The sequence below is a fragment of the Fopius arisanus genome, unplaced genomic scaffold (assembly GCF_000806365.1).
Source record: "Fopius arisanus strain USDA-PBARC FA_bdor unplaced genomic scaffold, ASM80636v1 scaffold00057, whole genome shotgun sequence".
NCBI classification, from domain to species: Eukaryota; Metazoa; Arthropoda; class Insecta; order Hymenoptera; family Braconidae; genus Fopius; species Fopius arisanus.
In genome coordinates, this window is record NW_011887796.1 from 656084 (window position 1) to 678341 (window position 22258).

At 37.6% G+C, this 22258-nt stretch overlaps 2 protein-coding genes across 9 annotated transcripts in view; one reads left to right on the forward strand and one right to left on the reverse strand.

Annotated features, from left to right (window-relative positions):
* The window catches only part of Rbfox1 (RNA-binding Fox protein 1), a 114243-nt gene extending 91991 nt beyond the window's left edge, over positions 1 to 22252 (forward strand). For 4 of the 7 annotated variants that reach the window (XM_011308031.1, XM_011308026.1, XM_011308032.1 and 1 more), the window contains 7 exons: positions 4812 to 4832; positions 15847 to 15997; positions 16314 to 16377; positions 16557 to 16583; positions 19082 to 19239; positions 19637 to 19700; positions 19806 to 22252. In XM_011308031.1, the coding sequence (XP_011306333.1) occupies positions 4812 to 4832; positions 15847 to 15997; positions 16314 to 16377; positions 16557 to 16583; positions 19082 to 19239; positions 19637 to 19700; positions 19806 to 19850 (530 nt within the window). In that variant the 3' untranslated portion in view covers positions 19851 to 22252. Of the gene's footprint in view, positions 1 to 4811; positions 4833 to 13460; positions 13609 to 15846; positions 15998 to 16313; positions 16378 to 16556; positions 16584 to 19081; positions 19240 to 19636; positions 19701 to 19805 lie in introns of all 7 variants that reach the window. The other 3 variants (XM_011308027.1, XM_011308029.1, XM_011308028.1) reach the window with 3 other exon arrangements.
* Positions 14255 to 15795, reverse strand: LOC105268454 (uncharacterized). Of its 2 annotated transcripts, XM_011308025.1 has the most exons (3): positions 15615 to 15795; positions 15223 to 15522; positions 14255 to 14825 (listed from the first exon to the last, which is right to left on the reverse strand). In XM_011308025.1, the coding sequence occupies exons 2-3, from the start codon at positions 15236 to 15238 to the stop codon at positions 14356 to 14358; spliced, it is 486 nt and encodes a 161-aa protein (XP_011306327.1). In that variant the 5' UTR covers positions 15239 to 15522; positions 15615 to 15795; the 3' UTR covers positions 14255 to 14355. The 2 variants fall into 2 exon arrangements, with proteins under 2 accessions (XP_011306327.1, XP_011306326.1); XM_011308024.1 differs by having other exon boundaries at positions 15223 to 15795.
* Positions 22253 to 22258: the final 6 nt, after the last annotated feature.

Genomic DNA, 22258 nt, shown 5'->3' on the forward strand with positions numbered 1-22258 from the left:
CCGCTCCCCCCAAAAAAATTAAGCGGAAATGGAAGGGGCTATAAATACCGCGAGATTGAATCCGCGAGTTCGTACATAAAAACTTGTGATATATTTCTCAATTAGAATGACGGACGATATTTAATTGACACCTGGGGTTATAAATATCATGGGTGAATGGTGTGACAATGACGATAGCCTCTGCCAAACATTTCCCAACGGCAAAAGCCCATTGCCATCCTAATATCAACTCCCCAATGAAAACTCACGCCTCAGAGGTATAACGAGCAAATTCTCCTCTTGGCTCTCACACAACAGTAAATCCCTGATACAGTCGACACAGGCCTTCTAGTCTCTAATTATAACCAAATTCATACGACCGCATTCTCACCGATCGACTCACCCCGTTGACCGTTAAACTGGTGCATCCATCAAAATCCCTCTCATCTATAACTCCAAACTCCCACCCACTCCCACCCACTACCACCGCCCGCTTTTCAACTCACCTCCACCCCCAGGAGTTTACCCCGCATACATAACACAATGCAAATTTAATGCCTCGTATAACATTGCCAACTTTGGTGTACGAATTACCATCACTTCCTGGCTTTGGATTAACATGTTAGTGAAATTATTATTTATTATTTTGTTTTTTGCGAAAGGGAATTGCACTTGGGAAACATTTTGCTGGTTATTTCCGCTAGATTTCCCCTCAATTTTTTGGCTCTGAGGCAGAGATATTGAACAATGACTAGATAGATAACACTTTGGGGAATAATAACCCGTCATTTGACTGGGAAATTTTTTTGGTTGATGTGTTAGTGGAATTATTATTCACTAGGTAAAAATCTATCGTAACATAATTAAACTAAAATAATCGAGATAATTGTCATTTTATTAATTAACATATTTTCATAATAAAGTATAAAATATAAAAAATATGAGCTACGGGGTTAAATGGGTTGTGAGAGAGGCACAAGACCCCTATAATATTAGGAACCGAGATGATCGAATTTTTCTTAAAATCCCGAGTCCCTTGAGCTAAACGAAAAAAAAAACAAAACCATTGTAGAGAGAACTCCGAAAATAATATTGATACGTTATTATTATTATTGAGCCATTTGCAGACATTTGCACCGATGGCCAGTGGAAATAGGAATAGTTTAAAATGACTAATGGACGTAAAATACAAACCGACGATTTATTACAGTGCAACTTCCGTTGTAGTTTTCTGAAATCAATGTTTCACCGTCGATATATCCCTTTTTCAACTCGACGGCGAGTCTGGCACACAGTGAAATACACGAGAGGTAAAAATATGAAAGATCACCGGGGAGTGTCTCGTGTACAGTAACAGGAAAATTGCGTTCTTTGGTACGTGACACACTCCATAACCCCATCGTCTGACCAACTACGGATACACTCCACTGTAAAAGCAAAAATATTTCTACCGAGGAGTTGGCCAATGAAATATATACCGTGAGGGGAATAAAAATGGAGAGGTTGCGATAAATTTTTCAAGATGTACCACCCGGTCTTTCCCCGAGGCGGACATCCCTATCTTACAGCTCCTCTGGGTGTCCTCTTTCATGAGGGCTTTTTTCTTCAACACTCGAGGAGATGCTGCCAGGGTCATTATCGATTAACTCTCTCTTTTCTTTTCCCTTACGACATTCGTTTATCATTAATCCACTCGAGAATTCACATTTTTTTTAAACGGGTGAATGACCATTTTCGAAATGTTTCAAATTCCAAAAAACTCGATCTTCTGAGATTTAATTAATGATTAATCAATAACCGTTCCTAAACCGATCAACTTCTATTGCTAAATGAATTTCACTTGCCACTCGGGAATTAATTTCCGAATTAATTGTAAATCGTAAATAAATTTTAACCTCATTACCTAATTATCCGAATTAATTCAATGACTCGAAGCGAAAGGAGCAGTTTTTGAGAGAAAATACAATGGAATTTTATTTTTTCACTTTACCCTTCAATTGAGGAGTTCCAATTGTCTCGAATGATACGGAGTGTCGGTGGGTGGGTACATGAAACATTTTCACTCAGCATATTTAACATTTTGTAGAATACAGAGAGCGATTCTCGTAAAACGTTCAACTGAAACGAGTGTGTTAGATAGAATGAGAGAAAAAAGTGTAGCAGAATTTCTCGTAAAAGGATCCCAGCGAGATGTTGACAAACGAGGTGTCGTTCGAACGCGGACAAACTTTATCGTTCCTCCCCACACGCGAGTAAAAAAATATAGTGGGTGTAGAAGAAAAAAAAAATATGGGTTAAAAATGGTTTTTCATCCCCTGCTGACTTAACGTTTTCTGCTCAAGGGGATTATTACTTACAATTATTACATACAAAATTGTAAATGTATTTTTCAAACATGTGAGGTTTCAAACATACGTCAGACCGTCAGACTCTCCGTCAGTTGAAAAACGAGTCTCAAGAGACTTTACAAAAGTCGGATCTCCAACAAGTTTTTTTTTTTCCCAAAAATCCTCTAAATTCTTCTCTATCTCGTTATTAGACTCGTTAGAAACTCCCGGAGCTCTCGATTTTTCATTTCCCCGGTCTCCTATCCTCGACGATTCACTTGAAAGTTTAGTTGAAAAGGATACATCGCCAGTAAAACATTGATTTCATAAAGTTGGAGAGCGCTATTGGAAAAATTTTCCAGGGGACCCCCTTGGAAAAAGCTTCACTCAAAAGTTTTGATTGATAACCCACCGAAAGAAAAATCCAGTGGATTCTCAATTCCACAGTTGATTATTATTTTTTCTACCCCGATGGAAAAGCTCGTTAGTGAATGCTTTGTATTATTATTTTTTTCTCTTTATTCTTTATTTTTTTACCGCGGATCGTTGCCTCTTCCAGCCGAGTATAAATAATTAATGCAACGGTGGAACTCATTAATGGGCCTCTCGTGAAAGACCGTAAATAAAGCTTCTATTTCTTGTATTTCTCGGGGGGGAAATTATAATATTTTATCCTTTCTTCCTGTCTCCTGGTTAAATTCACGCAGAATAAAGTTTTTTGAATTTCCAATGCTACTCCATCCGTGAAACACTCGACCCGTCGGAGTTTCGACCACGAAAATTTGTTGGTGAGTTTTCAAATCCGGGGGAATAAATCTTGAAGGAGTCTCCGTGTTTTCCGGAAGTTGTTTCGTGAATGGAGACAGCTGGAGAGAACTTAAAGTTTATATTTCACCGGTTTTTCGGTTCAATTTGATTTGCACTGTTGGTAATCATGTTATTATCTCCGAAACGCGAGGCGCTATCGGAAAATGTCTGAAGAATTATTTGCAGATGGTCTCGAAATCTACAAATTACATTTTATGACATTTTCTTCTGGAACAAGTGGCTACGGAGATAATTAACTTAGAGCGGTTCTGAATTCTGGGAGAGCTCAACGATTACCGAGATAATTAATTTTGAGCGACGAGTAATTGGAAATTGTCTTTTTTTTTCGTGGTGAAAATGAAAAATTTCCCAAGGATATCCTCTGAGTACTCAAGTTGATTCAACTCTCAGTATTTCCCTCGTTGAATCATCTCTGAGGGAGTGGTACAACATTTTGAGTTGATGGGAGAAGCTTTTGTTGGCAATTCAGTCGTCACGGAAAATGGAAGAATTAAAGCTCCAAAAAAAATAAAGAAGTTTGTCACTTCTACTTCGGGTGAATCCCCGCCCCATTCCCTCCGAGGACCCGAGAGGAAACTAGAAGCCTATATATACATCTCCAAGGTGACACCGGGTGATTAATTTTCCACGACGTCGAGTCGTCTCAGTTTTTCCCCAAATTTTTTCGTGCTTTCATTCGGGACTGAGTGGCTGGCTTAAATAAACTCTTTATATTGATCCACGAGGCGTCATGAAAATTTCAAAACCGGGGCAAATCTAGGAGAAATCTCTCCAGATTATCGAAAGAGCAGAATTATTTTTGATGCACCATATTGCGAATTCCAGAGACGATTTATTCTCTTGTAAATTTTTATGAGCTCACATTTTTCATTATTTCTTGTTTAAATAATTTATTCTTATGAGGAATATATTTCTGAAATGAAGTTCTTGAAATATGAGCAAAAGAGAATGGTTCAAGGTAATTACCAAAAATCCTAGGATTAATTAATAATAAATTAAATTGAGCTGCAATTGGCTTCTGCCCCATTACGTGGACGATTACCCAGTTAAATTGGCTCGAAACTATGTCGTCTATAACCCGTAGAATGCGATGAGGCTGTAGTACGGTTTGATATGAGGTACGCCATGACATATGGGGAAGCCGGGAAGCAATCATTATTGATAGATCGATAGCTTGAACGGTATTCAGGGATAAATATAAGAAGATCTGGAATTTCTCATTAGTTCACTCGTGAAATATTCACGAATGCCCCGTGGCAATTCGCTGGGGAGACATTTAAAAGGGCATCGAATTAATTGTGAGGAGAAAAGTGGAAGAAGAAGAAGAAAAATTTACTGAGGGAAGATGGAAAGTTTAATTCCCAACGGGGAAATAACAATGGACGGGCTTACCACTCCGTAATGAAGGGGAAGTGCATCTTTGAGCAACTATTTTCATTGGAAACATTGTCTTTTCATTTGAAAATCATGGGACAAGAGAATTACCTATGAAAATACTGCTTCAGAGAATTAATTCATTAGATGTAAAATGTCTGTGTGACCTTTTTTTATTGTCTCCTGAAATATTCACCTGTTCGTGGAGAATGGGAAAAATTTCAGACTTTTCTTTTGTCCAAAGAATAACTGGATGAAATAATGAATATGAATTAATTGTTATTATTTTGTTTGATTTTTCAGTTTGTGTCCAGTGGCCAGAGGGTAGGTGCATCCACGACGTACCAGAGGAAGCTCTCCTCACTCTTTACACCGAAATCCGTGAAAATTGCCAGGGATTCTCCTGAAGTGCAAGTGCCAAATCGACTATTGAGACACGCAAGACTATATATTTTTTTTTTTTCAATCAAAATTTTTTTTCTCTCTTTCGTTTTCTATATTTTGTTCGTACGAATTCTTTTGACTGAGGGTGCATCGAACTACAAGTTCACCGGTCAGAATCAGCCAGAAACGTTGCAAACGATTGAGAAAAGTCTAAAAATAATGCGAGAGCAAATTTAACGAGTCATTTTCTCAACTCTAGTGATGAATACACGGAGATTTTTTTATAGTTGAGGTACCCAGATCCGCCACACCACGACCAAGCCATTAATACGTCAGAGACAAATCTATTTTTCAATTGATATTAAAGATAAATTTTTTAATGAAATAACGAATGACAGAAGTCGAGATTCAGAATTTCCGCTTATACCATTTTAGAATTTTAATCTCAAATATCTAGAGATGCAATCATGGAAAAAATATTGAATTCGTCTCAACCAATATTTCTGCTGAATATCTCTGAATCTATGGGAGATTAAAAAAATGTTGCTGAACCTTTTTTACAGAGAATTTCCAGAGCTACAAAAAATTTCCAATAACATTTTCTCTATCACCCACAGATACAGAGGTATCCGTTGAAACGTGTCGACTGGTTGATATGATCGTGAAATTAATTGAGAAATAATTGTGAAATCATTGACTTTGATTTCTGTCATTCGTCGATTGACATGTATGTGGATGCGTGTACCGGTCTAACACTGACCTGGGTGAGATCATCGGCGTGATATTAATAATGCCACGACGATCCTCCCTGCAGCCAAGGTGGGTCAACTTTATTTAATTCCAAAACTCGTCAATAGCCAAAATATTTCCCCGCATCGTTTATCACTCCCTCCCACCCCTTAACCCGCAGTTATAGCCCAAAATCAATTGTTCAATTTCCATCTCCGATGACCCGATGCTTCGGTCAGTGCTAGGCCGACAACTTGAGGTCAAAAAATTCCTAGACACAAGCCGAGAAAAATCTTGATGACGCGGACGTCATTTTCACTAATCCCAGGTCTTTCCTAGAATCATTTTTATCCGGCCCTTCCTCTTTGAAAAAATTACGAGATTGTCGGGAAAATGGCCAAAGCGCCGTCAACGATTACTCTCTACATTTTACTGGCAAAAGAAAAAATTGAAAAAATAAACGATTACAGGGTTTTAGTGCTGTCGGCGCAAACAGGCGTTGAACGTTAACTCCGGCAGTTTTTAAATTTAAACACGTACTTTAACGACTCAAAACGACAAATAACATTCCAAAAGAAAAAGCTTTTTTACAGCATCCGTGAATTGTTGGAAATATTGGAAGAGTTGGCCAATAATAATCGTGATAAATCCAACTTTTTCCGTATTCCGTTGAATTGCGTGACGCTTTACGTGGAGAAAAGAAAAATTATCTCGTGATGATAAGAAGACTCAGTAACGAAAACAGGGTATACTGTAGTGATAAAAAATTAGTGATAAGTCATTAGAATAGGATGGGATTCTTTACACTCCCGTAGGATTAATCGAGGAATGAGTACAGTAAACTTCCGTTATAGTCGCGTGCATGGGGCTGTAAAGGAAGACAATTCGGATAACTTGACAAGAGACACCTAGAGAAAAATTCGTTACGAATAAAATTTATCGTTACTTTAAAAATGTTACGCACTTTTCTACTGAACGTTTCATACATTTTCCTGAATGTTCAGTGAAAAAGGCCGTGATTTTTATTGAATTTTTCTCACCGTGAGTGACTGTCAACCGATTTTTTTTCACAGCAAATTCGAATATTTTACCCGGAATTCAATTCCTCACTGGATGGAACAATGGATTGTTTACATCTTGTAACCGGGGGGTAGTAGAATCGGAGAAATGAAATATACGCGAAAAGCGAAATTGAGGAGAGGTGCGATTATAACGGGATTCTACTGTAATTGAGGGAGGAAAGGTACTTCCTCTGAATTCTTTTTATTCTCAAGGTTCTCTGATTTTTCTATAATTTGTAATTTTAAATAACTTTCTTTTTTCTTAATCAAATTTCAATTATTATAATTCCGTCTTGTCGGAAATTTGTGCGCAAAATCCTTATTTTAATTTTGATATGAGTTTTTTTTTTTGAGACTGAGGAATTTTATTGGACTCTATAAATATAAAATGAAAAATGAGTCTCAAAAGTCTGTACGATATTTTTGCTAGATTTTTTTGGAACGCGGAACATTCCGGAGAAGATCATTTAATCATGATTGGGTGTTTTTGAAACAGAGGAAGTGCCTAATACTCCAATCACTCAGGAACACGTGATACTGGATATTTTCTTTATCCCCATGAAATCCGATTTTTCACTGCAAGAAACAGTAAAAGGGGAGTACAATAAACGCATAACTGAGAGAAATAAAAATATGGGAATTTATCATGTGGAAAATACAGAGGCTTTTGAGTTCAGCGTAAACATCAAAAGCCTCTTTTCATTAAAACCAACAAAAAAAAAAAAGAATCTAATGAAAAAGCTAAAAAATATGGTGGACGTAAAATATCGAACGGGATAACGAAACGGAGTGAAAGAGAAGTGATAACAGAGACACAATAAAAGAGAGTAAAAGTAAAAAGTGATTTTATCAATGGAACTTAAAAAAAATCATCAGAGATCTTTAATTAATCAAATTAATAATCTTTATACAGTGAATTTATACAAGAGAAATAAAGAGATCCTGCATTTTAAAAGAACAACTGGCATGGATCATTTAAATATCAAAATTTCAAGAATGAGACAAAATAGTAGATAATTTGATAACTAAAACGATTGTTAAAATTACTAAAAACAATAGCATGCAATTGCATCGTCAAATCAGTGTTCGTGTGTTGACACCTGAGGACTCTGCTGAATGCATCTCCACTTTATATATTTTTTATTTATTTTTTATTATTTTCACACTCGATTATTATTGATCTTATCAAAGTCCAGTGAATATATCCACTGAAATAATTTACATATCAACTCTACCGCAACGAGTCGACTGAGGAATAATCTACCACCAAATCTATAGATGCCATTTGTCACAATAAAAAATTAAAGTTACCACAGCAAATAGATTTGGTAGATTTTGTCGATCGTTTTTCGCCGGTAGATCGCATCTACCAGTAGCAAAATTAATGGTACGTTGAGTTTTTCACTCATAGATTTTATTCTGGTCCAAGAAGGATGGAAAAATGGAATTTCCATTTAGAACTCAATACATTCATCCCAAAATTCTCGTACTTTCATCTCAATCCGGATATCTCTACCGAAATAGTGCACCCGTCAACTCAATCCACACACCAATACTTTGTTAAGATCAATGAAAAACCGAGGGAAAACATTTTCTTCAGCCTTTCGCCCACTGTGTCTTACCTCCAGTTGCACAGATCTATCACTCCCCTTATTCACCGTCTATTTCTCATGGGATACGTCAACGACCCAACTTGCAAAAAGTCGAAAAAACAACATCGTAAAGAGAGGATGAGAAAAAAATAAAATTGAGATGGAAAAAAAAAAGGAGAAAATGTAGTTTTTCCTGCGGCAGTATAAGAGACACGTAGAACTGCAGTGACTTTACTGTACCCTCGAGAAAAGGCAAAAAGGGATTGAGGGTGGGTGGGTGGCTGGGAGGGGCTGGAAGTGCACGAGACGAATGGAGAGAGTGGAGAGAAAAAAAAAAAGGCTAAAGAGAGACACGAAATTGAAACGAAAGACTCAGTGGATGCCACGTGAAAGTGGGTACAGTGTCAAGAAAAAAAGGGGAAGGAAGCGGTTCTCTTGGATGGAAAACGAGTAGAAACGACACGGGGGCTTTTGCCAAACCCCCAGGAGCATCACTTGCAAAAGGGATTGCGTTATTTCTCAGTGTTATCCAGCGCATATGAGTCTCAAGTCTTTATTTGTATCATTTTTTCCATTTTTTTTTCAAGTCACTACTTGCTCCTTGGACGAGTAAAGTGAATGTTAAACAACTCCTCTCTAGCCTCACGGGTGTCATATTCTATATCTCTTTCAACGTCTCATCTACCGAATGCCACGTTAAATCTACGATTATCTACCACCGACAATTTAACATCTACCAATTTTTAAATAATCAGACGGAATCATGACATATCTCACACTCCATAAAATTATGGATAAACACATCTACCTGGAATGAATCTACCGGTATTAATTGTGGTAGATTAAATCTACTAATATGTGAAATTTATCTGTCAACTCTACCAATTGTACCTGCATTTCGAGAAAGAAAAATGGAAAAAAGACAGTGGGAACTATTTGATCTGTTGTCACCGGTAGATTTAATTACTGGTAGAATCGGTAGATCTGGCAGAGGGTCTGGAGGTGTTATGGTAGATTTTTCATGGCACCCACCATGATAGATATCAAGCTCTCCCCCCACCCCAAAAGACACAGTAGGTGAAAAAAGGCTCAAGAAATTCATCAGAAGGAGAAGTAAAAAAAAATCTGGCTGCGCCGTTTTTCACTAGCTTTTATTATCAAAACTCGTCAAAATATTAAACAAAAAAAAAAATTGAAAAAAAAAAGACATTTTCGCCTAAGTAGCTAGCCTAGGGCTCTCTATCCAGTGGTAACGCATGAGGTATTTTATCGTACAATTAATTCATTCCGTAATTCAATACTTACCGTTATTATTTACCATTCCCATTGCGACTAGATCGGAAAAACCCTTTCAATCTCCCACATTTATCCCCTCAATCATATTTTAAAAAATCGCCATAAAAACAATTGTCTGATCTGTTTTTTCTCAACGTTTTCATAATCCATATTTTTGTTATTTATTCCACCGTAATTATCACACGCTGTCCTGGAGACCCCCCCGATCATCCGATTAATATTCCGATTGGCATTTTATTGACTGCAACTACTGTTAATATTGAATCACGCCATTTATTGGATTGAATTTGACTTGAGATTGATTGAACACTTGTTACTATATATTTCACTTTTTTTTTTATCATTTGGTGATTCTTTAGTTAATTTTTTTTTTATCATTTGAAAAATAATTCAATAGTCGAAGGAGCTCATTAAATTCATTATCAATTTCGCATGATAAGGCGAGAGACAAATTTTCATTCAAAGTGCGCTGGTGTTCCTCTTGACTAGCGAATTGTATTTTCAATTTGATTTTAATTATTATTTGTTTAACTATTAAATAATAATCACGGTAATGCGCCACATTCACTGGTTGATGACTGTCTCGTTGACAAAGGCCCGTACCTTGCCTGTGGGTGTGCTTGGTTGTGGTTGGAAATATACGCGGTTTTGGGAGAGAATTGTTTTTATTTATTTATTTTTTATTCTCAATTGCTTTATTTTAATTTCATATTTTACCAATAATTATTACCTATTTTATTTAATTTGCACGTCTCATGTCGTGGCCTTGGCTTGCCTTCATATGAGATTCACCTGTGAATATATTATATATACATTATACATATATATCTCGATTTATTAGCGTTTATATATATGATATATATTTTTGTTTTTTCCTTTGTTTTCATGGAGATGATTCTCCTGGGATTTTCTTCTTTTTTTTTTGTCGATTATGATTGGGATTCTTGGGAGATGTTAATTTTTCATTGAATTTAATGTTTAATTGATCGTGGCACGGTGTGTTAGTTGGCGAAAGAAATGGCCCGGGCAGAAGGGTTGCTGCATGACAGATAAAACATCAATAAAATACATTGCCGCATTTTTCATTAGTGGTAACTAATTAATTCAATGATTTTTACTGTGCCTTCACAATTTTCTTTATCTCCCCTTTTAAACGAAAAAAGGTGGAACTCTATAAGATCTACAAAAATATATTTATTCTTCTACATAATAGATTTGCATTATCGGTAGATTTTCAATTCGGTAGATTACCAAATGATCATTGCAAAAATTCAACTGGAAAATGGAAAATTTTGTTTCGCATGAAAAATAAAAACAGAAAAAATTGTGAAAACCGTAAAATTCTATTTGACTGGCATTAACAATTTATTTACTTAGTACTGGCAGTTTCTTTGCGTAGAGTTAATTAGTTACCGCAAGAGCAGAGAATAAAATGCATTAGTGATGAAAGAAAATAATGAACTTTTGATATTCGAACAACTAGTTGGTTTAACTTTTTATTCAAGTCTTTTATGAATTTTTGTTGAGGAATTGTTTGTGGTGTTATGTGGAGCATTGAAGGAACAAGGAGGGACACCCCCTGTGTCCTGATACAACAATCCCCTCACACTGGACCTCTCGACAATAACCAGTGAACCCTGGGATCGTGTCCTGGGGGTTAGTAACCCCTTCCCACAATTGACACGTACTTGATATCATTAACGGGTTTATGGGGATATTTCAGGGTTTATTGTTCCACTGGGAAAACAACCATCCGTTGAAGTAAAAACAATTCCTATCTTAATCATCTCGAATTACTCTGAATTACCCCGGTAGAGTCAGTAGATCCATCAGAGCTGTTATCGTAGATTTTTATAGAGGGAAACAACCGAGCGGTGAAATTAATAAATATAATCTTCAATATCTCCGAATCTCACGATGCGATTACAACGAGTGACGTCTCATTTTCAAGATAATAAATAATATCTTAAAGATGACACTGGATAGTCGAATTTCCCTCAACCGATTCCGAGATATTGCCGATCGAATGCGATCCGGTTTTTGAGAAGTTTCTGGAGCTCGAAGGCTGTGAAATTTTCGTCGTAAAAATTTTTCTTTTTGCCCGAGGTTCAGAAATATTCGAAAAAAGTCTGCATCATCCATTTTATTATTTCGCCGTGTCAGCAAAAAAAAATCATTGAATCAAATATCCTTGCACGTCTGCCTGTACCAACCCCCCCAACTCCACCGGAAAATTCACTCAAACCCCCAGGGAATTCTCAGTATTACTTTCCATCAATTTTTCCTCATTTTATCTCTCCAATTTTTATCTACTAGTTCACTCCTCACTCAATTCAGAATTTCCAATGTGCCGATGCTTTTACAGATGCCTTACGACCGCCATTTCCCCGAGGATTTTCCACTCTCTCCCACGGGACTCCATGTCTACTCTATTTTTTATTCTGAAATGTTTTTTTTTTACCCACCACCGCTGCCAGAGAACACGAAAATTATTAATCCCTGAACGAATCAATGATCCGAGTGATACTGTGACCTTTTCGCCATTCCAATTTCATCCCACGCCGTCTATTCAAGATACCGATAAGCCAAATCGTTTAATTTATCAATGGAAATTACGTATTCGGCTTTTCCCTGATAACGTCACGAATATTATCCCTCGTTACCTCAAATTCCAGTCAGAATATCTCACCTAAAAATTTCGATAAAAATGGAATGAAATTGTAATGATAAATTCTGACATCTGTCAATTCGCGCTGTCAATATAAAAAATTAAAAAAAGAATAAGGAAAATGGAAGACTGACTCCACCCCTTTGGACTGAAAAAATAAAAGTGCAAACAATTTGAAAACAATGTTTTTTTTCAATTTGAAAGGTGTGAGTCGAAGGGATGAGAGTGGTCCAGGGGGCGGTTGGAAGCGGCGGCATTTATTGATCGCTCAGAGCAACCCTGCCAGCACAATTCCCTCCTCCTCCCAGTCCACCCCCTCCTGTCTCTTCATCCCTCTTGGTTTTCGTATCCACCAGGCCTCGACCCTCGACCCCAGCACGTCAAACCCCTTCATCCTCCCTCCGATCCCCCTCCGTCTCCCTCCGTCCCCCTTCATCCCCCTTCGTCCCCCTTCGTCCCCCATCATCCCCACTCATCCCCCTTCAACCCCCTTCATCCTGACAAAGAGAGAAGGCCCTCTATATGCCACCTGTACCCTCAAACTACACCCACGGTTCAATCATATTAATTACTCCACAGCATCAGTGAGATACCTCTTGACATTATGACGTTCAGCCTCCATCAAATACTATTAGTATTAACGTGACATTTTTGACACCCACAAATACCTAATTATCATCCAATTACGGCGTATAAATAATTCCAAGTGAAATCAAAACGACATCTCCCATCGCCCCACGGATTATCTACCGGATAATACTGACATCTACTAATTTTTACGTTAATCTAACACGATCTGCTAATGATCTGATGGCCGTAAATTTCATTCAACTATTTCAATCAGATTCACCAATTACGATCATTCGTCTGGGTATAATTAAATGAACATGAGGGGTAGATCTGTTGATTTTTGGTTGATTGTCATTAAATCCGTTTGGTTAAAAAATAGAAGTGATATCTCAATTTCGATTCGCGATCTAGAATCAATCAGTGCCGATAGATTTTTCGGTAGATTTTTCGGTAGATTTTTCGGTAGATTTCCGGTAGAGTTGGGTAGAGTCACCCCGTGAAAATGATTTTTGGAGATAATAATAATTTTCTTTCAGCCATTTTCGATCGCCACTAACCGCCCGTTCAAATTGATTTGAGGAATGACAATATTTTGGGGTAATTTTTTTTTTTTTTCCAAGGGGTTGAGGGAAAAATTAACGGTTTCTGACAGGATACAGGTTACCAGCAATGCCCTGGAGTTGGCTGGGGGCAGCAACCCCATCGGCAGCGGCAGCAGCCGCTGTAGCAGCAGCCGCAGTGACGCCATCCCCTCAGGCCGCACCCCTCGTCCTCGCCCCAAGGGCAGCGACGAGACGGAGGTACCCTATTCTCATGAAATCACTAAAACTAAAAAAAAAATTTGCATTTTCAAAATTTCTCCACGTGGACAAGTTCCATTTTGATCCACTCATTACCTCAATAATTTCATTCAAGTCATGAACTTGAAAAATATTCAATTGAACTTCCGAATTCATCCAGTTGTGTTTTTTATCATTTTTTTTTTCATAAAAAAAAATTGACATTTAGATTATTCACACTCCCTTCTAACACACTCTTCATGTTTAGCGTGTTCTTAACGTGTGTCCCGCACTGAAAAATTGCTCTGCATCTACTAGATAATCACCAAGAAATTGAAAAAAAAAAAAACAATTTTTCTCACACAAGCACGCCTCGGTGTACCTATATGTGTCTTAATTATCCATTTCGAATTTATAATCCTGGCTTTAGGACATTAGCATGACGTTTTTCACAGTCTGAACATTTATTCCCTGAGACATTGGTAATTTGATCGCCTCAATTTTGAATGCAGCCTGTTGTTAAAATAATGCATTGACAGTTTGGTCTGACCCCGATTAAATTTAAAAAAAAAAACTACTAATTTATTTGTTTTCGTCATTAGAAGCTTATATTTATCATTTGTCAAAAGTTATTGTAATAATTTGACATCAAGGAAGATCTCTGGATTCAAGGTAGGCCACAAATTCCAGTTGTCCACAACCAAAAGTCCCAAATTAGGTGAAAAAAATATGAAAATGTTAATTATTACAATGACGGGACGCCTGCCGTCAGATTCCCGAGACAAGAAGAACCATAAAAATAATAAAAGTAGGAAGAACAAATCCACAAATGAAGCAGATGAGAATCTTACAGCATCTGGTCCTCTTGAAGCACTTCAGTGCCTCCCGGTAGCTCTGGGGTTCTCCTCCCCTGGTGAACCTCAGCCCACAATTCTCGAAACTGACCTCAATATAGCAATCACTCCGTCGATCCCCAGAGGGCAAGTATCTTCTGTTGGAGTATCTCGTTCTTCTCCATTTTTTTCCATTCAAAACTGTTACTATTGAATCACTGGATGAGTTGTTCAGGAAATTGAGAATTTTTTTCTTTTTTTTCGGTGGATATTTGGCCCGAAAGGGCCCAGCCTTGATGGGCCTGATGTAGTTTGATCCAAAGGGACCCCTCACTGATTTCTGAACGAGAATCGAGGGTTTATCATCCGCGGTTTTTCTAGATGATGATGTCGATGGTTCCGCATCTACCGAGAATCGAATTATTAGGATTTAGGACTTCGCTCTACCGTTTCAATCTCCCACCGAATCATCAATTACGCTCTAATTGATTTGATTAGAGCTCTAAAAGATGACTGTACCAATAGACTCTTTCAATAAAATCTACCAGTAAGCGGTGTCGGTACAACTCGCCAGTTAAATGTGTCACTAAATCTACCAATCGATCTCACACCCTTGATCTATCTATTTAAAATAAAATAAAATAAACTGCAGCTAATTAATGAGCCTGATAACCTATTATTGATAGTGATAGATTTATCTAGGTAGAGGTGATCTATCCCTCATGACTACGTGGTAGAGTAATCAGCACGTCGACATTTCCAAAGACTAAAAGAAAAAAACTTAATCGACTTAAACTCGTACAGTCGTATCCCGACATCACGTTTTCACGAGTTTCTCGTTGTCTCTTGTCCACCTAATTCGTATCCAGTGTCGGTACTTGAAAGTTGAAAGCACTTTGTGTCCCAAACCATTCGAAAATCGTCTTGGAAAGTTAGTGAAACTATTCGTGACTGTTTGCCAGTGGGTGTTTCAGCCCCTCAAACTTGTCAGTCCAACTTTTCAGGGCGGATTTTATTCCACCGGTAGATTACATCTACAATCTCTCGAGCCACTGATTTACGAGATTATTTTTCCCAATTATCCAGCGATTGAGGTGTTGACCTGCATTCAAGATAACTCCAATTAATTAGGAGTTAATTATTTAACTATCAGTTAATTATCAGTTAATAATCAGTCAATAGTTGGATAATTACTCCAATTATAGGTCAAATCAATGGGACCAATGACAATTTGCAATTGGACCAATTGACTGACTGTAATTAATGCATTAAAAAAAAATTGGTGATCCCCTGCTGCTGCTGCTACTGCTGCTGCTGCTGTCGCTGCCGATTGTCCAGCGAATCCTCGGATTATTTAAATAATCTCCTGGTGATGGTGAATATTGTTTACAAAGGTAGGCCGTTTTTTTTTGGCATGATGTTACAGCCGCTGCACTTCGTGGCGTTGCAATTCAACGTGGAAGAGTCGGTGCTACCACGAGGGCAACATTTCCAACTGGTGCTGCTGCTTTAGCGCTTGTCCGTAACCCTGGCCCACTAGCGGCAGCCGCTACTGCCCTTCATCCCTTTGCACCTGCGTAAGTTCATTAATTATCCAAACACTATTATTACAAAACTATTTTACAATCTGTCGTTTGCACGTTTTTAGTGTCTCGTGGGAATCTATTGCACTGTACTAATTGTCACACGTTGGGATGTTATTAACCACTGAAAACTAATATGTCAATTTTTTTTTGGGGCGGGATAATTGAAGGTGAAAACAAGTGAAAATTCAATAAGTGGAGTTCAAGAGAAATTGATTAATTCAGCGGTAATGTCGGGAGGAAATTTGGATAAATGGGAAAAATCAATTGGATTTTAATGAGTTTTTTGTTTTTTTTTTTCTTTTCACAGTGTCTACTATGATCCGTTTTTAGCCGCACATGCAGCGACGCAAGACCCCAACTACAGGCTCCAGGTAAGGATGAATTGAAATTAAAAACCTCCGAAGCCCAAACTAAAACGGAGAAAATTTTAATTCGCGCTTCAGAGAGGAAAATAATGTCCAGCCTCAATTTATCTAAATGAATTTATGAAAAAACGCAACGAATGGAATAAATGAGATTGCAATTAACCACAAAAATCATTACGGGACAGCTGGAATGGCCGCAAGCAACAGCCGACGTTAGTCTTACGAATGTTTTATCAATTCGTATTTTATTTCCCGATTTTCAATTCTCAACTAAACGATCGCTTGATTATCGATTCACCTCATTATAAAATAAATAATCCCCATAAAATTCCACAAAATTGCACGATTATTCAGCTTCCTCCGTTACCGTCTCCCCGATAGTTCAAAAAAAGCGAGAAAAACACGAAAAAAAAAAACGAAATACCGAGAATAACGATTAAAGGGTGAATGGGTTTTCGAGGAGTTTCTCTGAGAATTGCCGTTTGTGTTTCAGGCAAAAACACCCGCACTGGAGGTAGGAATAACGGTCTGACCGTATCCCCTTTTTCTACTGCTATCACACAAGAAAAAAGAACAATTTTTTTGTTTAAATCGACAAGCATTTTCTACACTGAATCCAGCATCAATCCGTCTTAGATATCCATAATAGATTGATTTGAATTATTCGAGTCACTTGAGACCCTGAAAAACCCAAAACATTCAATTAATCCCCCGGAAAATGTTAAAAGTTTAACAAAAGTATCATTCAACTTCTTATCGCCTCCATTCCTCCCACAGCCCGCGATCTCATCAAGATCACGAGTTTTACATCCATAAACTAGTCGAGAGCAGCCATTACCCTTGGGTTTTTACGAGCCTCAATCCATCTCCACTCGAAAAAACCCTTGTTTACGTTTAACATTATTCCACGTAGCTAGATTTAATGATTTTCTGGTTCAATTTACCCAGCTGTGGAAAATTTCTATTGAAAAATCTATTGAAAATGTGAAAATAAAAATAGATCAGCATTTTGGGAAACAAACCCCCATTAACCTTTGATCGTCCGCCCCCACTTTGAGTTGGTTTCGGCTGTTTGAATTTAGTTGTGTGTACAGGCATGGAATACCTTTCATGAAAAACCCCTCTCTAACCATCTCGTCATCCTGTGACACAGAACAAACTGAAACACTCGTGTGTCCACTCAACAAACAACGTTTATACCCCACGGTATCCAATCCCTCAGCCAGGCCTTTGCATTTATATTTCCCTCAGCCTCACTAATTTGTAGACATAATTATGTGTAAATATCACTGTATTTCTTACTCGCATGATTTATCAATTGATTAGATAAACATACAATGATTTGGCAGGGAATCAACCGTTTTACCACCAGTCGGGGAATTATTGTTTATTTAATTAATTAGATTCGTCATTTTACCCTCAGGGTGGGTGAAAATGTGCGGTCAACATAATATAAAGCCAACCATGTCGCAACGACTGTTGTAATGCCCCAAAAAATTCAGTTGTCAATATATTTTCGTTCCAATTCACCCTAAAAAGTGTTTTCATGCATAAAAAAAATTTCCGTGTGCATTTTATTTTTATCTCGTGTATATCGACTAGTCGCAGGCGTCTTCAGGTACATTTGAGATATTATTCCGGAGTCGATAGAGACAGCTTTGAAGTTTCTCAAGGAAGAAAAAAATTGGGAAATTCTTCTAGTCTTTGAGGAAAATCTCTGTCCAAGCAGAAGTTGCGGGGTTTTTTTCCATTCCTTTATACTCACCGTTTTATTGTCAAACTGCGATTCGAATAACAGAGCAAAACAAAGTTTCGAGGCGTCGGGGAAAACTTTCCGGCGCCGGACGAATCCTCTCGTTGTTTTCCTTTTTTTTTTACCCCGTTTTTACTTAGATTTTTCCGCAAACGATTGCCTCGCATTGGGAGCTATCGCTACGGGAGATTCGATATTCGGAGACTGTAAACAAACGATTTTTACGATTTATCGGAGTTAAAGAGTCCTCGTAAAAAATACATTGATGCTTTATTTTTTTTTTAAGGAAATTGGGTGATAAACTCGCAATACTTTAGGGTCGAGTAATTTTCGAGGTGAATCAGCTGATCCATGGGGGATAGCGAAATTGTAGTGAAAATCTGTTTTCCAGGAAATTTCAAGCCCTACAAAACCTCGATGTAAACCCCTCGATATTTTCCACGGGTTCAATGATACTCAGCAAAACATTTTACGTTTGAATCCATATTTTATCGGGTTGGGAAAAGAAAATCGTGTAATTTTGTAGTTACTCGCACGAAATTCCATCACCTCTCCTCCCATTCCGCATGAACTGTCCAATTAATCCCGGAATCGCTCATTATTTTTTCAAAAACTCGTCTCAAGCACCTCCATCACGTTATTATCGCATCTCTCACTGTCACCCGGTTATCACCCGCTTCCAGAGAATTTTTCCCGAATTTTCGGTGTGCAAAATGACTTTTCCCAAAAAAAAAAAATTCAGAAACAGTGGAAAAATTCTCCGGGACCGAATAGTATGTCCAGCGGTGATCAGACAAATCCGCTGAGAGGAAATGCTCACCCCCGAGGAGGGAAATTAAGCAACAGAGAATCCTCATGAATAAAAATAAAACCTTTGACACCCCAAATCGCGAGATTAGATTTTGGTACTTCCGAGCCTTGCTTGAGAGCTTGCATGTGCTTGTATGATTGTTACAGGCAGCAGCAGCAGCAGCCGCAGCATCACCACTCCTGAAGACACCCCTGTCAACGGCACAACAGGCGACGTATGCCGCAGCTGCCACGTACACAGCAGTTGCGGCAAGGGCGGCCTACGGTGCAGCTCAACCAGTCGCTGGATATGCAGCAGTCACTGGGTAATTTTCAACCATTACCTCTTCATTATCAATTGTCTGATAAGAATTTTCCAGGCCAACGCCATCGTCCGGTAGATTTTACTGGACGACTGACTTCAGATATTATTTAACTTAAAAAATTAATCAATTGCTACAGAGATTTTAATTTTTTGCTTGAGTGATTCTGATTTTTCTTTCGGTTAATCCATTTTTCCAGGAAGAAACCTGGTCGCGCCATTCGTAGCCGTAAACACGACGATTCTGATACCCCCGCACCTGAATCCTGATACCTGTGTTTGTATTCACCTTCCACCTGTCCTTAATCATTATTTTTCCTTCATGCACGATTTATCCTGTGACAGAAAGGCGCGTGTGAATTTCGGGAAGATTTTCTCATTTTCTTGGTTTTTTTTCACAGATATGGACGGGAGTATGCCGACCCCTACCTCGGACACAGCATCGGACCGATGACAAACTATGGGGTGAGTGTCAAAATTTTTTAATTCTCCATTTTGTCCCCTCAATAATTGAACATTAATAATTTAATCTCAACCACTAATACCGATTAATTAATTATTTATTTACAGGCGACGGTGTACAGAGGTGGTTACAACAGGTTCACCCCCTATTAAAGCCTCGGAGATCATGACTAGAGCCCCCAGAAGCCCATCATTTCATTCCCACGAGCTGATGGACCCCTCGCCCACCGAATCCCACAGAATCTCCTGGTCCCTTCCTCTTCCCAGCCCCTGGGGTCTCGTCAAGTTCCTGGGACTCTGTAGATTCGCACAAACCTCCTGAAGCTCCCCGAGAAGCATCCACATTCACCCTGGGATCATTCGCCAAATTGTAATATAGTTGTATATCGAGTATCACTGGAATATTCGCTTTTTAATCGTTAAAATTATTTCTCCACAATGCGGGTGAAATTGATTGACTCACGATGAGACACTCGTGGTGGTGTCGGAATTAATCAGTTTTTCTCCCCTAAAATAACAATTAGGTAGCTAGAATAATTAGGAATACGTGCGTTGGATAGGTTTCTATGCCAAATATGTGTGTAGGTCGTTCTACGAACCAAAACAGTTAACTTTAAACCATTAAAGTGAAATATAACATTTTAGAATTTATTGTTTTCCCTCGATAATCGTTTTTCCATCGATAAATCAATGATTTTTATCGACTGGAGAATTGCCGAAGGGATAAAATGGCCTGTAGACACGAATGCAGGGAAGGTGGAGGAATTTTTGAAGGAACTTTTTTGTGGGAAATTTTGTTGGCTATAAAAAAGTTCCTTACGATTACTTTCCATCTCTCGTAGGTTACGAGGTATTTGTGGAAAATCTCACTAGAGTTGACTGTTTTAACTCTTTGCCACGGTTTGAGGGATTCTTGATAAGTCTAAAGTGTTTTTCATAATTTTCAATTGGATTCTGGTAAAAACAGGGTCTAGTCACACAGAAAAACAATTACTGGACACAATCAAACGCGTTTTTAACTCATAGTTTACTATAATATGAATACTATATAATTTATGGAAGAAAAAATTCAGTTGATTGAATTGAGGAACGTCGAGTGTGAGATTAGAATGAGTTTTGTGGCGATTTCTCTAGACGTACATGCCAACTGATGAACGTACGTACAACTCGTAAATTTAAGTCCATCTGAAATTGAAAAAAAAAATTGAAAGAAATCGACGATTAACTTATTTATTTACCACTAAGTTAAGGCGATACATGACATTGTTCTCTCTCTTTTTTTAACAAAAACAGTTCGTTTAAGTTAGGGTGTAGGATATAGCGATTGAATCTCGTATGACAATTTCTTACATACATATATATATTTTTTTTGGAATTAATTGCGCACACGAGAGTGAGAAACGTCAAACGCACACGAAAGACCATTCTGATGCACCAAGAAAACCCGCATTATCTCGGAGTCTAGGAGAGATAATGTATTTTTTGTAATAACTTTTTTTGTAGAGAATTTCAAGACCCACAAAGAAGTTCTTATGGAAATTTTTCTATCTCTGGTAGATTCTGAAATATTCGGTAAATGAACTTTCTTTTTGAATTGCATACAAGTGATTTGCCATTTTGGTAGTGAGAGTAATAATTTTGGGACTGGGATTCATTTTTTGGTGCATCATTGGCGATTCTGGGAGGAATTGGAGAGGTGAGATGATATTTCGAGCATTTTCCATGGATTTTTGGATTATTTTGGTGGGAAAGAAAGTGCACGAGACGATAAAAACTGGAATAAAAGTTTAAAAATAATTCAAGTCGTGTGAAATAGCCAAATATGAAGATGTTAGGGGATTAGTTAATGGCGTTCGTTATGTTTTACTATAATCCTCGCTAGACTAGGCTAGTAATTAACGGTTTAAAGTTAAATATCTGATAAAGATGATTGAAATACGATGAATCATGAGACAAAACTAAAACAAAATGAGATTTTTGTGAGATTTTTCTGTACATAAAGACAAATAGTGTCATTGCACAAACTAAAAATCAGTAAATGGAGATAAATATGAAGGGAGAGACGATAAATGACTAATTGAATGATTTTTTCATTGAGTGGAGTAGTTGATGAATAATTATTCATCGTTTGTTGATAAATTATCTCCATCTCTACCTCCCACTCCGATTACTCCACTCAATTGTTAAATTATTATCTCAGACATACTCACTTTCTTGTAATAGTTATTCGAAGAAAGATAATTAATGAGAAGAAAAAAAAACACGTAGAGTCTGTAATAAATAAATAAATTCAATCTAGTGATTAACTGTAACAGCCATTGCAGAGTCCTCAACAAATTACATTAATTTTAACCGCAAAAGGGGAAGAAATTAGTCATTAACGAAATACAAAACTTTTGTAATTATTTTAAAGATCGTTATACTTTTTTCTATCCAATTTTTGTTCATTTTTTTTCTCTTTTTTTTTGTAATTAATTAAAATCCACTTGCTCATGCGAACGGTTCATGACAATTTTTGCTCTCTTTCACTTTGTTATTACACCCCCACCCCCCACCCCCCC